General features: G+C 34.1%; 1 protein-coding gene across 4 annotated transcripts in view; it reads left to right on the top strand.

Annotated features, from left to right (window-relative positions):
* Map3k5 (mitogen-activated protein kinase kinase kinase 5) overlaps window positions 1-15,804 on the top strand; it is a 202,445-nt gene that overhangs the window by 105,313 nt on the left and 81,328 nt on the right. For all 4 annotated transcript variants that reach the window (XM_003468505.5, XM_063232996.1, XM_063232998.1 and 1 more), the window contains exons 9-11: window positions 5,966-6,125; window positions 8,167-8,320; window positions 13,384-13,491. In XM_003468505.5, coding sequence (XP_003468553.4) covers window positions 5,966-6,125; window positions 8,167-8,320; window positions 13,384-13,491 — 422 coding nt within the window. The remainder of the gene's footprint in view (window positions 1-5,965; window positions 6,126-8,166; window positions 8,321-13,383; window positions 13,492-15,804) is intronic.

Raw genomic sequence — 15,804 nt, 5'->3', positions numbered from 1 at the left:
TCTTCAGCCCTCAGTTCTGAATAAGGTCAGTGTTTGTGGACTATCAGAGATGTTTCCAATTTAAGATTATGATTTCTTGGAACTTTTTTCTTAAATCCTATACTTTCTTTTCCTGCTTCTCAAACACACCTACCCCTGTGGTGTTAGAAGTGGAGCCTCCGAAGCGTCCAGAGTAACAGGTCAAATACAGGTCAGAGAGCCACTAGTCACCTCCAAGAGCATCTCTGAATTGTAACCATTGACAGATCTGCTTTTGTCTTTTCTCCATAGACTGTCATCCCTGTGACCCTTTCTTAGAGCTTAAAGAAATTAGGGCATCTTTATGGAAATATTTTTAAGTGTTTATCTTGGTTTTGGCTTGGATAACACTTTTAAAAAAAACTTTTAGGTCCTAGAATACCATCTGTGGTAATCACATTTTGTTCGCTTGAATGTCTAACCATCTCTTTCACAGAATTTTTCCGATGCCTGAAGAGTTATTACTGCAGACATACAAGTCTTTTGCCTTAGTTTTCAGAAAGGAAAAAACATTGATCTTAATGAAGCATGCATTATAGAAGAAATTTTCCCTTTAGTATTTTAACTGGAAAATATTTTGTTTAATTTTTCTTTCTGAAAAATGATTCCTGGGCCTTTTAACATTTATTTGGGAAAGCTTGGGATGTAAATAATCTAAAGCTGTAGTATGTACATGCACAAATTCGCCAAGATGAATTTAATCATTTTATGTTGCACACATGTAGTAATAGACATTACTGTGAAACAAAAAAGTAAGAAAAAATTATTCATGCATTATAGGGAAATTTTTAAAGGCATATCAAGTCTCAGTGTAGTATTAGAACTTTCTAAAAGTCCTAGTCTAAAAAAATAGTAAGATGCATATTACTGGGGATTATAATGGCATTAAAGCATAAAATTCTATTTGAGAAAAATATATATTTTTGAAGTACTGAAGATTGACTCCAGGGGCATTATACCACTAAGATACATCCCCAACCCTTTTTATTTTTTACACTGAGACAAGGTCTCAGTAATTTAGTTGTTCAGACTACTGCAATAGTTTTTTTGACTGCTAAATGAAATCAAACAAAATATTTTGCAACCTGCATATTTTAGAAATTATAGCACAATTCTGCTGTACTTCTGTATCAGTGTTCTAAGCATAATTTTTATTATTCTATTCTTGAGCTCAAAAGTGAAGGTTTTTTGAAACTTTTGAATAAATAGATAAACCAATAGCAATGATTTAAAAATATACTTTAAATCTTATTTTAGGTTCAATATAATTAAGACAGCAATCTGAGATTTGATAAACTATAATACAATATGCAAAATAAACATTTTAATTTTTCTGAGAACTATAATATGCGTTGAATACATATGCATTTGAAAACTTATGCTTATAAGCATTTGAAAGCATATGATGTTAAATTTAAAATTTTGAAAATTATTTAATATACACAGGTTTAAAATACGACTTGACAGTGAATTTATAGCTACTGTAAGAGCTAAGTTTTAGTTTTCTAGAATATTGTGATATACATCGTAAAATATATGCCCTTTAAATATTCAATCATAAATTATGCTACTCAAAGTAGATCAGTAGATCAGTATAAAGTTAATTTTTATATGGTAAGATGGGATTGAGTGGGTTTTCAAGGAAAGACATGTTGGCTAAATAAATTAATAAACTAATACAATAGTTATATTTATAGTGTATAATAAAAACAAAACTAATTACATATTTGGGGTACTTTAAAGATATGCAGTTGCATTCTTTAAGAACTCTAATCACATTTCCCAATAATTTATACCTTTTCCCATTCTTCCTGTTGGCACCTTGAACATGCAAAATAGTCTGAGTTATTGAGTAATTATAATAAAATCAGGCATTAGTTTATGAAATTCCTTTACCTGTTTTTTCAAATTTTGCTTTATTTTTGAAGGGAAAGGATTAAAAGTTAAAATAAGGTGAACCCTAAATTTGAAGCTTTCTAAACATACTACATTTAAAATCTCTGTTAGAAATTGTCCTTACCTGTCATATCTGTTGCCCAAAGACTATACTAATTTATTTTTGGTAGCGATAATAAAATCCCTGAGGCTAGAAACTATAAAGAAAAGATCTTTATTTCTTTAATTTTGAAGTCTGAAAGTTCGAGACTGGGTGACCCCATTGATTTAGCTGCATCATATTGTGGCAGGTATCATCATGGTGGGAGCAGCTGGGAGATGGAGCCATCCCATGGGGAGACTGGAAGCCAGAGAGTGATTCAGGAATCAGAATCACTCTCATGGGACCTAAACAAGTCCCATGAGACTACCTTGATCCTTTCCAAGGTCAGCATCTCCAAGGGACTTACTCCTTCCCCTAGGCGTCACCTCTTAAAGATTCCTACACCCTCTAGAACCCTTATAATTGGGGTCCAAGCTTCCAGCAGATGAACTTTGGGAGATACGCTCAGACCACATCCAAACCACAGTAGACTCTTAATTCTACCTGTGTGTTTGTTCAAGGTTATGACTAATTCTTTTGTGGATCTGTGTTTACTCCCTGTTTTTGAAGAATCATTGCTGTTTAGATTGTTTAGGACTTAAAAACACAAAACCACATTTTACATTTTCACAGGCCTTAAAATTAATATTCAAACTTTTGCTAAATAAAAGCTGATTCTCTCATTTTCTGTGGAATTTTTCAACTATGAGACATTTTATGAGAGAGAATCAGAATTATGGGTTTGAGTCTCCCACAGTAATGTTGCTATAATGAGAGAACACTGTGTTTGGAATTAAAAAAAAAAACCAGTATTTGAATCTCATTTTCAGTAAGTACTAAAAATTATGGAATATAAAAATTATATTTCTAAATGTAAAAGTCCATTAAGTCTATAAAGGCAGTCAAGAAAAAAATAATCAAAACTGAAACAAAATCCATCACTAACCAGAAAAAAACTTCTTTGTTATCTATTGTCTTAGTTACTTTTCTCTCATTGCTGACACAAGATATCTGACACACAAAGTTAAAGAGGAAAGGCATATTTAGTGCACATTTTGTGGAGGTTTCAGTCCATAATTAGCTGGCTCCAAGTCAGAGTGGCACATGGCAGAGGGGTAATAGTACAGGGTGACAGAAGACAGCAAAAGCAACAAGAACAAGGGCAAGAACACAACTCTTTTATTCCCTTATATTGTACGCAGGCAACCCATCCCCCAGGCTGGGTCACACCATCTCTCTGCCCGGCTCTTGCACAGGACAAGGATATTTACAAAGTGAAGCCCTGCCCCTGCTGAGTCTCTTAGTTAAAATTTTTAACTTCTCAAATTGACCCAGGGTATCAGCCGTTACACCTGTTGAAGTATGAAGACTAAATATCAAAAATCAGTCATATTCATAACTCTGTTCCTACAGGATTAGATCTTCATCAGAAACAGGTTTCATATGTCAAAAGCAAAGAGCATAAAACCTCACGCACAAGGAATACAACCACATAAAACGAGAGTCAGTCTCAGATTAAAAAAGTAATGTTTCTTTTGTTCCCCCATCAGATTGATAAAGATAAATAGGGTGTGGGTAAAAGAGCATGGTCAGATGCTTCTAGCAATAGTGTACCTTGTTGTAGCATTTCCCTAAGAGCACTTTGACAGAATATAACAACACACAGGGCAATCCTTCATCCTAACAAATATATGCTTAAAATTTTATAAGGAAAAAACTGCACAAATGCACAAACCTATGTGTACAAGAATGTTTATGGTAATAAATGGGTATCCATTTACATTTGGATAAATAAATTGTGACACATCTATATGCTAAAATTCTATTTGCCGTGAATGCATTTTGTCCAAATGCTGAATGGCTGGTTGTCATGATCATGTGACAAAATTATGCCAAGGCCACGAAATAAAACAAATAGTAATGCAGCAATTTCAAAATGTGAAGTTGTATTTTAAAACTATTATATTTTTTAACTATTAAATGTTTTTTCATACTTGCTGTTTGAAAGTTTGACATAGTTCTCTGCTAGATCAGTGCTGAGCTTATTATTCTGCAAGTATGCCATAAATAAAGGTGCTCATTTTCAACTGAAGTTGCCAGTAGAGTCATGTGTTTTTACTGTGTCATTTTCTCCATCCATTTTGTTATTTTTCGTATTTCTTTAAATTTAAAAATATGCCCAGGTAGAAGATCATGAATGTTGTTGTGTGGTTATTTATAATCTTTTTCATCTCACAAAGTCTTCAGGTGGCAAAGCAGTTCTCTTTCATCAATTCTCTGAAGAATTCCCAAATGGACTTTTTCTCTGAGATGGCTTAAGTAGGATTATGTAGTAAAACGTAACTTGAAAAAAATTTAAAAGTTATTATGTTTTGTTACAAGTATAATTTTCAAAAAGGTAAAATTGTGACTCTGAGGAAACATAAAATAGACATGTAAAGAGTTTTATTTAGCCCAGTTAATATGAAAGCCAGTAAGTATGTATGGCCAATTCCAGGGGCCTTTGAGAAGTTCACATACCCATAAACAATTTAACAAAGAAATGTTAAGATTTTGGAATTAAGTCAGGTGTAGTGGCACACATCGGTAATCCTAGCACTTGGGAGCTGAGGCAGGAGAATTGCTGCACGTTTGAAGCTAGCCTGGGTTACAAAGTGAGTGTTAGGCCACATAGTGAGACATTGTCTCAAAAAGATAAAAAAAAAAAACATTTTATGAATTTGATTTCCTTAAAGCTAGTGGCTTATATCTAATAGTCCATATAAGTCTTAAGGATTATCTAGTCCATTAGACAAATTAGTTTTATCTCTACTGGACACAAATCTACAAGTTAACAAGTAAGTTATTTTTAATAAACAATAAAAAGTGAGATATACCAACAATCTTGCCAAAGATGATCCTTGAGTGGTGTTATGTGTCATATGCTATTGAAATGACTTGTACTACTCCTCATGCTTTTCCCAAATCTCTGGTAATTTTTTTATAGTTCAATGTAATGAGCGTTAGTGGTGTTAAATGGTTCTATGAAGATGTCTTCCTTTTAAGCAAAGAAATACTCATAAAATGCAAAAATAATTCAAGACAGAGTACAATGAAAGTTTATGATCAATTGTAAAGAACCTAGGAGAGCTAAAACAAAGTTAGAAAAGAATAGTTAGAGGACTCACATTATGTGATTTCAAGCCTTGTTAGACAGTGGCAGGAATGAGACAGTGTTATTATCTATTGATCTTTATAAACATGTAATAACTTTTGTATATAAAATCATCATTACTTATTGTAGCATTTTAGTTACAATATATACATATATATATATATACACATATATACTGTATATATTTATTTTTCAACTGACTGAGAATTTCAGTTTACAAAAGATTTGCTGGTCAGATTACTTCAGAATCCATGGTATAATAAGAAAAGAAAGGAGGTTATGCAACAGTGTGTTTAGTATGATCACATTTTAATTTACACAGGTACAGACACACATAAAATTCTAGACTGAGGTACGTAAAGTAACCATGACAGTTATGTCTGGGTTTTCAAATTAAAGGATAATTTTTACCTTTTGTATACCTTTGTGATTAGACTTTTTTTTTTGTTTTTGCAATAAGCTTAAGCTACTGTATATATATATATATATATATATATTTTTTTTTTTTTTTACACTACTGGGAAATGAACCCAGGACCTACATTCCTAGTTTGCTTGCTTGCTTGATTTATTTATTTAGCAACAAAATCTTGCTAACTTGCTGCAGCTAGCTTTGAACTTCAGATCTTTCTGCCTAGCTTCCTGAGTAGCTGGGATTACAGGCATGGGCCACCATCCCCAATTTAAGCCAGGTTAATAATCAGAAACTTAAAGCCATTTTAATCTGAAAATAGAATGAAAGCTTAATTTAGTTTTTTAATGAAGTTACCTGTGCCTGACTATGGTGTAACATTCTACTTCCTCTTCATCATCTAGGGGTGAAGCTAAGTAGCCTTCTTGGTAAAAAGGGAAACTTGGAAAAACTCCAGAGCTACTGGGAAGTTGGATTTTTTCTTGGGGCCAGTGTGCTGGCCAATGACCATCTGAGAGTCATTCAAGCATCTGAAAAGCTTTTCAAACTAAAGACACCAGCATGGTAATAATGAATTCTTAAGTGTTTATACAGTTCATTTTAATAAATTGTCTTATATTGCTCTCGTGTTTTATTTATTTAAAAATTGATTATTCGATTATTTTATTTTTAGAATAAAATATAGAACTCTGTAGGAAATTATGATGTTCCCAGAGAGAATCTGTTGACTTTGGACAGGTGATGTCAACTAGTCACTTTTGTAGCTCTTCCTACACAGACTAACTCAGATTGGCCAGTGTTACCCACGTGAGCTCTTACAGAGACTACCCGTGGTATACCTGCCAGGCCATGCCCTCAGGGGGACTGTGTGCAGACTGAGCCCCACTGGCCTTTGCTCCCAGTATGTGTTCTTTGTTTTACTACTTAATCTCAAGTTTTGGAATCCTCATTCTTGGTTTTGATTTCTTTTTACTTAAAATTTGACAGACACATTTGTATGTTTCCTCTATATGTATGTTATTCTAAATTCACATTATTCTTGGAATGAACCTGTGATCCAAAACTACCTATATGGTATTGTAGAAAATAAAATTCCAGCTGCATTTAGAACCACTTTGAAAAACAATACTTGATTATGTGTCCCATGTTATAATTGGCCTGTAATTGTGAAGACATAAGGAGATTAGCAATGTCAGAGAGAAAGGCTCTTTCTTGAGACAGTCAGAACCCAGGTATGACTGGGCACTTCACAGGAGCTGTTTGAGGAGATGACCACCGTAATAAAACCCTCACGGTCAGGAGACCCTGCACGGTCTCCTGATAGCCAGGCTTCCCCAATATCACTTGTCATCTGATCTTTCTATAGTGCAAGGCTGATCCTTCCCTCCCTTCCTCTGAAATCCTTCAATGTAGTTTTATTAATTCTATACAACCTGAAGGATAAAGTCCATCCCCTTGGCTTGGCAGTGTTCTCTGAGTCCACCCAATCTCAGCTATTGTCACACCCTAAGATTTGCGCTGGCCTCTCTTTATTGTACACTTGTCAAACTGCAGTTTTACATGTGTGTGGCTCAGCGTTTGCCCGAGAATGCCTCATCTAGCTCTCTGGTCTCCTGTGAACACTCAGAAACCACATCTGCTCATAAAAGCAGCCCCTGATCAGAAATCCAAGTCCCTTCCTTCTTTCTTCTGTTGTTTTTTAGTAATGACTCTGTTGACATTGATTGTATGACTTCCCTTATTCGTGTCTCTATTTAATTATGTCTCCATTGATATTTATTTGCGGTGTTATAATACCTTTTTACATGTATCTTTATGACCTTATGTGAACCTTGAGAGTGGGGCCATACTGACAGTATGATGTCCACAGTAATCACTTAGCAAATATGAAATAAAGGATCCAATAAATGCATGCATTAAACTCAGCCAGGTTTGCTTTTTTGGGGATGAGGGACGATTGGCAGAGAAGACTGAAGTCTAGATATACAAAGTTTCATTTTAGGTATCCTGGTTCCGTTAATAAGAAAATAGACATCATTTTATGCAGTAGTAATACAGCCACAAAACAGTGCCTTAAATGTCTCTTAGCTTAGTTTTTATTGAATGTTAACTCCCATGTTTATAGTCGACAAAGCACCTACTTAGCCATTATCTTGTATAATTATCTTCTCTTTTCCCCTGTCAGGCACCATCTGTCTTACTAGATTGGAAAATAGTTATATAATATGTAAACTGAGTTGTTTCAGGGAAAAATAAACTCTTACAAAAGATCTATTTTGGAAGTTTTCAAAAAAATATTTAATAATAAATTCACTTCATGCTTGAATAGAACAGAGGCAGTTAGAAACTAATATTTTTAAGAGGATGTATGGCCTCAATGCAATTGAAGTCCTCTAAGCCTCACTTTCCTGATCTTTGAAATGGAGTTAAAAGCCTAGTTTGCTGAATTTTTTTGGAGACACTTAAATGAAACAACATGTGACAGAATATGCTATGTAACAAATAATAATGTTTAATGCCACGTATAAATTAGATTTACAGCATAAAACTGTTATAAATAGTTCTAAATTTGTTTGTTCTGTGTTTTATGTCTTTTAATTATGAGGTACCTCAAGTCAATTGTAGAGACAATTTTGATATACAAGCATTTTGTGAAGCTGACTGCAGAGCAGCCTGTGGCCAAGCAAGAACTTGTGGACTTTTGGATGGATTTCCTTGTTGAAGCCACAAAAACAGATGTTACTGTAGTTAGATTTCCAGTGAGTAACCTTGTTTCTCGTCTTTAAAGACTATCTTGTGTTTTTATTGTGACAGTACTGGTGTATTGATCCTCTCCCCTGAGGCTGCAGTTAACTGGTTCGTAGCTTTATTTTCTACTAAATGGTTTGCTTTGGGTTTACTTTTTAAAATAACTTCCCCAAATCAGAGAAATGAGATTAGTTTTAATGTTTTACCATGGAATTTGGGTGGTTATTTTTGATAAACAGTGAAATATGTTTCAAAAGCAGTAAAAGGATTTCCTCTTGGTTAGTTCAGTAGGTCAAGGCATCTCTTAAGCTGAGACAGGTTAGATTCTATTAAATACTGCTGCTTTGTTGACATTGTCTTCAGTCTTATCACCATTATTGTAATAAAAATTGTTTGGCTTACTTGTACTTACTCCTTTCCTATGATCTATTATGTAGTAGGCCAAGAGTTACTTATGTGGGTCAGAAATAACCTGTTTACAGTGCTTTGACCATAGGAAAGAATTGTACTTCTGGATCTGCTAATCTCTAACAGATTTGTTTATATGTGTATGTGTATGTGTATATATATCCCCACCCTGGCTGCTGTCATAATACCATTCAAAAGTAATTTGGCTTTGGCATCTACTTCAAGAATTATTGGCAGCTCACAGTGTGTACAGATTTCTTCCCATATCAAAATGATACCATAAATCTCTTGGTTTGAACTGTCTAATTTCAATCTTCCATACTCAAAGATGATGACACTTCTCCTTTTTGTAGAAGTTTGGTTTCCAGCTTTTGTTGATAGGATCGTTTGCCTGATTAGGTAAATCCACTGCTGGCATTAACATGCTTTCCTGTGGCTTCCAGATGAAGCCTTGAGCTCAGCAGAATCCTTAATTGAAAAGCCTTTCAAACTAAATCACTTCACTTTATTTTCTAGCCTAGATAATGTGTAGCCAAGTAAAGTACTTATCTTGCTGGCAGCTTGCCCCTCACTGGCGCTCTGAGTAGCAATAAATGTGGTGGTGAAAGAAGAGAGCACATAGCTCAAGCATTTAATTGACTGCTAACTTGATCCACTAAAAAAGAGGCTATGAAAGGAAATCATTCGTAAGAGTCATTTCTGGCTAATTTAAATTAGTAAAATATGAATTAGTCTATCATAGTATAAATAAGTGAATATAAAGAAAATAAAACCTAGAGACATAGATTGAGAAGTTATGAGATTATAAGTACATACTCCAGATTAAAAGGTTTCCTTAGACAAGAAGAGACCCATAAACCCTAAAAGAAAATATTTATCAATTCAATTTCATTTAAAAATGAAGGGGAAAGTGACCCAGTGGTAGATCATTTGCCTAGCATGTGCAAAGTCCCTGCCTTCAGTCTCTTAACACTGAAGGGCAAAAATAAATAAATAAATAGAAAATGGAATCATTAAAACGATTATAAACATGTCAAATTGAAAATTGTTAGGGAAAAAACATTTAATATAAACGGTACAAAATGGTTAATATGCTTAATGTGCATTAAAGACTTCTACAAATTGGTAAGAAAAATGTACAAATCATATAAACAGATAATTGAGCTTACTAGGTAGTCAAGAAAATTAAAATGAGACAAAATTTTGGCCTCAGTTTAAAAGTTTACAATAATTGACAGAGGTACAAAGACGTGAGCATTCATCCAGATTGCTGGTGAGTTTAGGAACTGCTACATATTCTGAGCAACCACATAGGAAGGGGAGTGGTAGCTGTATGAGGACAGTGGGAATTTCAGGTTTTTATTTCAGTTTCTCAGTTCTTTTTTAAGAAAAGAGCTTTGAAACAAGTATGGTAGCACAATAATATTTTTTTAATCTATGGGTGGAAGGCCAAAGGTTATTTGTTGGATAATCTTGCAGATATGTTTATACCATAGTTTGATTGTCTTTACCAATCCATTTCTTTCTTGGAATTCGGTGGTTTACTTTGGGCTTTTTTTGTGTGTGTGAAAAAAATCTGTTTTCTACTTTTCTCTGGCTCCAGCATCATAACTCATAACTTTGGTGCTCAAAATTGCTTTCCTATGGTTTTGTCATTGTCCAGAGTGCAAAATTATACAGCTCTCTAGCTCTTTTGAAGTTGAACTTTCTTAGATTTATGTCATCTTGTGTGAATTCCAGAAAATTAAGTCAACCAGTTCCAGAGCCAATAGAAATTGCTTTAGGGTTAACTAGTTGAAAAAAAAAATTTTTTTTTTTTTTTGGTATTTGCATGTATGATCAAGTACTGCAGAAACTGCAGACATAGTTTAAAAATAATGAAAACATTAAGGATTTAAAAAACCTCAATATAGATGATAATGCAGAAAAAATAAAACCAATATTTAGGTAATCAGTCATGACCACTTCTAGAACTTGACATGTTCCTCCATGGCAGAGAGAAAGGATCTTTGTAGATCTGTGGTGTTGTATCAGTCACTGCATACTTCATGCCCTTAGATTTGGTTCATACTTAGGAAGGCTTTTCTAGGTCTTCATTAAGAGGATAAGATTATCCTCCTTTTGAAGTAGATCTGAAGGAAGCCAAGATAGCCATGTGAGAAAATATTTACTATGATTATCTTTATTTCTCTCTTTACAATAACCATTCTCCTTCTTGTAGGAAGGTAACCAAGACCCTGGACAAAATAAAATTAAAATTTATTTAAGAAATGATTTCAATGGCCCCATCTTTTCTTACCACTACAGTTCAATTTGAATTATTTTTTTTAACCTCTCTTCTTGGCATGTATTCCTCCTTCTCATGGTGAGTTATTTGGAGACCCTTAACCCAACATCAAGGCAGAGCATAAGGATCAGATGGAATAAGGAGAATGTGATATTTGGGAAGATGCTGTAGGACCGTGAGACATGTCAATCTAGTTCATATCTGCTCTATAGTTTATAGACATGGTCCTCTTCTTTCCTCCTTCAGATAGGTGAATTCAGAAGTTAGTTGTGATGCTGACCAGTGTGAAATGTAAGACACTGAAAGCAAGAGTATGTATGCCTTTAGTGCTCTGCTTTATGACTTTATCAGATTGCCCCCCACCCCCTGCCGCTTTGCTGTTCTTTTCTCAGCCTTTTTGTGGTCTCTGTAATAAAGGCTTCAAACTCCTTACATTTTGGTATTTCAGAGGCATAGAGAAAGAAAAGTGTCAATGAAGATTAGACATGATCATTGCACCCTTGTTTTTATTCTCTGTGCCAAGGGAGGAGCGCATATTTCAGAGTTTATCAATTAGAAACATTTCAGATAGATAATGCACACATAACTTAAGAAATATGGTGCTATGCTTTCCTACAGTTAAATAGTGTGCCCACAGAATTAGGGGAGAAGGTATATGCACAATGAAGACACTTGAATGACGTTTTGGGAAACCCTTTATTATTTGTTTTCATTTCATGAACAATGATATCCTAACATGAGATCCCATGTCTTGGATGTTTAGATTGAACATTGATTTTTCCAGTATTAATCAATATCACTTAACTCTATTGACTGGAATTTGGGCCTTGACTTACTTGAGAAATGAGTATATACCTGAGTTAGCATATATGCCCTGTGGACTCTATCTGGGTTTCATTTGTGGTATGTCCTGTCTTTCCACAGCAAGAGCTAAACCAGGAATTCTTGGAGTTTTGTATGTTTTTTGCACTCAATGACTAAAGATTTCATTTCTTAGTGCTCTTTTTCTACTTATATGTACATTGACTTACAAAAATGTATTGTTACGATAAATTTAGAGTACAATGAATACATTGGGTTTGCGGTATATGGCCAGAAACCAGTTTTCTGACCTAGATTCTGTGCCAGATTCTGTGTTTTAATGTATTGTTGGTCTCTAATTTCTTGTGGACAGAGCCTTGGGAAGGATTTTCCCTCCAATTTATTTGATAAGCTTCCTTGATTCAAGATTAGTTTTAAAAGTAGTTTCATTTTAGCTTTAATCAGTAGAGTGCAAAGAACTATTCTGGTATCTCTATAACAAAGTGCTGACTTCTTTTTTCTTTTCTTCTTAACATTCTTACCAAGGTCTCCATAAAAATTTGAGGTCTTTCAATATCTGTACAGATAGGTAATAATTATAGCAACTTTAAAATCAGGGCATGTTTGGTGTTTTAAAGTTACTTACTTTGATGTTATCTATTAGTAATAGTGTATTTATTTGTAACTCGAATTTTTAACTTACTTATCATGTGTGTATTCTTTATATATCTCCAAAGAGGAACAGATTTTACTTTTCTATAACAAGGCTAAATATATCATATTGAAGATGCCAATTTTATCTTGAAGTCAGTGCAAAAACATTATTATGTCATACAGTTATGTCTGTTTCTTGGGTTTATATATAAAACTCTTTAAATAATAACCCAAGTCATATCTAAATCGATTTATGTGAGCATGAAAGCCATACTACTGCCTGTTTATGATAAAGTATGACAGCAGAAAACCTAAAATAAGCAGATGACATTCTGTATATTGAGTATTTCCTTTTCTGTGTGCATAATTATTTAAAAATGTTCTGCCTTTCTTTGACACACTTGTATTTATAAAAATAGCTTCTGTAGGGGCTGAGGATTTAGCTCAGCGGCATAAGCACCTGCCTTGCAAGCAGGCAGTCGTGAGTTCGATCCCCGGTACCGATAAAAATGAAAAAAAAAAAAACAACAACAAAAAAAATAGCTTCTGTATTACATGATAAGACGTATTATTCCCTTGTGATAGCTGAACTAATAGACGGACTTCAAATATGTACTTCCAAGTTTGTTAGCAATAGAAAGTGATATATTTCAGAGCCTTATTAAAATTGAATAATAATTATACAATATACAATTATAATTATAATTATATACAATAATATAATTATATTATACTAACTGTATAATTATGATTGTATAATACCATAAAATGCTCAGAGGACTCATCAGAAGTTAAATGGGTTATTCCAAAAAGGGATGTAGAGTCTCATCTGGTAACCTCCCACATTGGTACTGAGGTATTATAACTGCTCTCAATGGTTTAAATCATAAATTTAACAAGAATTTCTATTCCTGTCTTTTCAAGGTGTTAATCCTGGAACCAACCAAAATATATCAGCCTTCTTACTTGTCTATCAACAATGAAGTCGAGGAAAAGACAATCTCTATTTGGCATGTGCTTCCTGATGACAAGGTAAATTGGGCAGTTGCTAAGAAAATCACATTAGTAATAAGACACTTAACACCCTTCTAGTATTTACTATTCCAGCACATGCCTGCATTAATAAAAAAGTAGTTTGACTGTATTATCTTGGCATAAGAGCATTCTGTAATGTAAACTTGATTAAATTTGGTTCATGAATTCCACGTATAGTTGAAGTATTTGGATTTTTATCACGAATGGCATAACCATTCAAAGTGTAATCAAATTAGTATGTTTGTGTTTTGTAAATTAGTGCTGTATATTAAATGATGCACGAAAGAACTAATACCTAAAATGGAGTGTTGTAAGTGATGTCTATATTTTAATTCTAGGAAGCCTATTAGGATGTCACTACTTCTAAGTGTTATACTGGTACCGTAATAGTTTTTGTTATTTCTAGCTGTTTGGTTATCTAAGTAGCTACTAAATCTCAGATTAGCCCTGACTCTGCGTTGTGCACAAAAGGAGTTGGGCTATGCTGCTACTGTTTTCAGAAGATTGTAAGCAGTCATGTAGATATGCCTTTCTACATCTACATTTCACCAGTTTTACTACATATAAAAGTAATCCTATTTTATTAAAATAGAAGTTTTCAGGATCTGAAGAGTCCACAGAGTAAACCAAAGAAATGAAGGAAGTCTTGCAAGTAGCTCATTCATAGTATTTTTTGTAATGACTTTCCAAAATACTCTTATAATTTTCTTCAAACATCATTCATTCACTTATTCTCTCAGCAGATGTTTATGGAGCACTTATTCTGAGCTTAGAACTACCAGAAAGTATACTAGATAGTAGGGATACAAATGTGTACAAAACTAGTAAGATTCCTTAACTTCTGCTCAGGGAGACGATAAAATATGTAAGTATTTTCATGATAACAAGGGAAAAACAAAGCAAGAAATGGAATCAGGAGGTCTGTTTAGGAGTATAGGATTGCATTTAAATGTGTTTTTGGAGTCAGTAGACCTAGGTTTAGAATAGATTTTGTCCCTGATTGTGACCAATTTGGCTTCTCCAAGCTGCAGTATCAATATTCTTTTCTATAGAATGGGATAATATCCACCTCAGAAGATGGTTGTGAAGATTAAATGAAATAACATTGGTAGAGTGCTTTTCACAGAGCACTCATAACTGCTCAATATATCTTAAGAGTAATAGCAATAACAGCAATAAATGAATGCTCTTGGATATTAGAGCTATCTCCTAATTTTGAAACTGCAGGATTTAACCCTGCTTCACTCTTTTTTTTTTTTTTTTTTTTTGTCTTTTTCTTTTTTATTGGTACCGGGGATCAAACTCATGACTCCCTGCTTGCAAGGCAGGCGCTTATGCCACTGAGCTAAATCCCCAGCCCCAACCCTGCTTCACTCTTTAAACAACATGGAGTAACCAATCAGAGGAGATTCATGCTCTGTTGAGGTACACACCTGGCTCACATATAGACCACCTGTGGTTCCGTGGCCTGCAAGAGAGGAATCTTTTATACTTAGAGTGAAGCTTGGTCCCATACAATTTTATGAAGATGGCTGAGTGAATTGTATGTGCAATCATTGCTGAGGTCAACTTTATAGGGTATACCAAATTATTCAATTGTAGTGGCTAAAGAATTATGCCCTTGACTTTACGACTAATCTGGCTCTTCCACAGTGTTTTCAAAGTGTGTGTCTGTAAAATACTATGGAGAATCACTCAAAGAGCTGGTTCCAAATGCAGATCCTTAGTCTATACATCACACAAACTGAAGAAATGCAGAACTCATATGTGTGGAAAGGTACTTGGGTTTAAAATGAGCATATAGATACTAAGTACCACCCAGAATACATTTTTATTGATACAGTGTCAATTAAGTCTGTAACTTAGTATTTTAATAAGCACACTAAATGTTGGCAACATGCAGTTGCAGAATAAACATGGAGAAGTGCCATCCTTTCTCCAAATCTGCCCAGTACCATGGAGGATTACCTAGTGGCATCTTTCAGAACTATGGTCTCTTTCACACTCAGTGATACATTGTCCTTGATAGCATTTTCACATGAAAGTTCTAGACTGGTTATCCCAGAGCTTTAGGAACACGAATTCCATTAATAGGTTGTCATAATTAAGGTTCTTCACTCAACACACCAGAACGATACATTCCAATATTTGCCATTATAAGTAGAGTCAGAAAATTGAGTTTTTCTTGAGTGCCAATCATAAATACAAACACTTAAAATCACTCATACAATTAGCTTATTCATAATAGAAAACTTCCTTAAATAATTTGTACAGCATACTGTCATAAGAGTGACATTTAACGTACTTTCT

The sequence above is a fragment of the Cavia porcellus genome, unplaced genomic scaffold (assembly GCF_034190915.1).
Source record: "Cavia porcellus strain 051 isolate PalLab524CR breed Dunkin Hartley unplaced genomic scaffold, mCavPor4.1 scaffold_22, whole genome shotgun sequence".
NCBI classification, from domain to species: Eukaryota; Metazoa; Chordata; class Mammalia; order Rodentia; family Caviidae; genus Cavia; species Cavia porcellus.
Note: the sequence above shows the minus strand (reverse complement) of the source record. Positions and strands in the feature narration are given on the sequence as shown.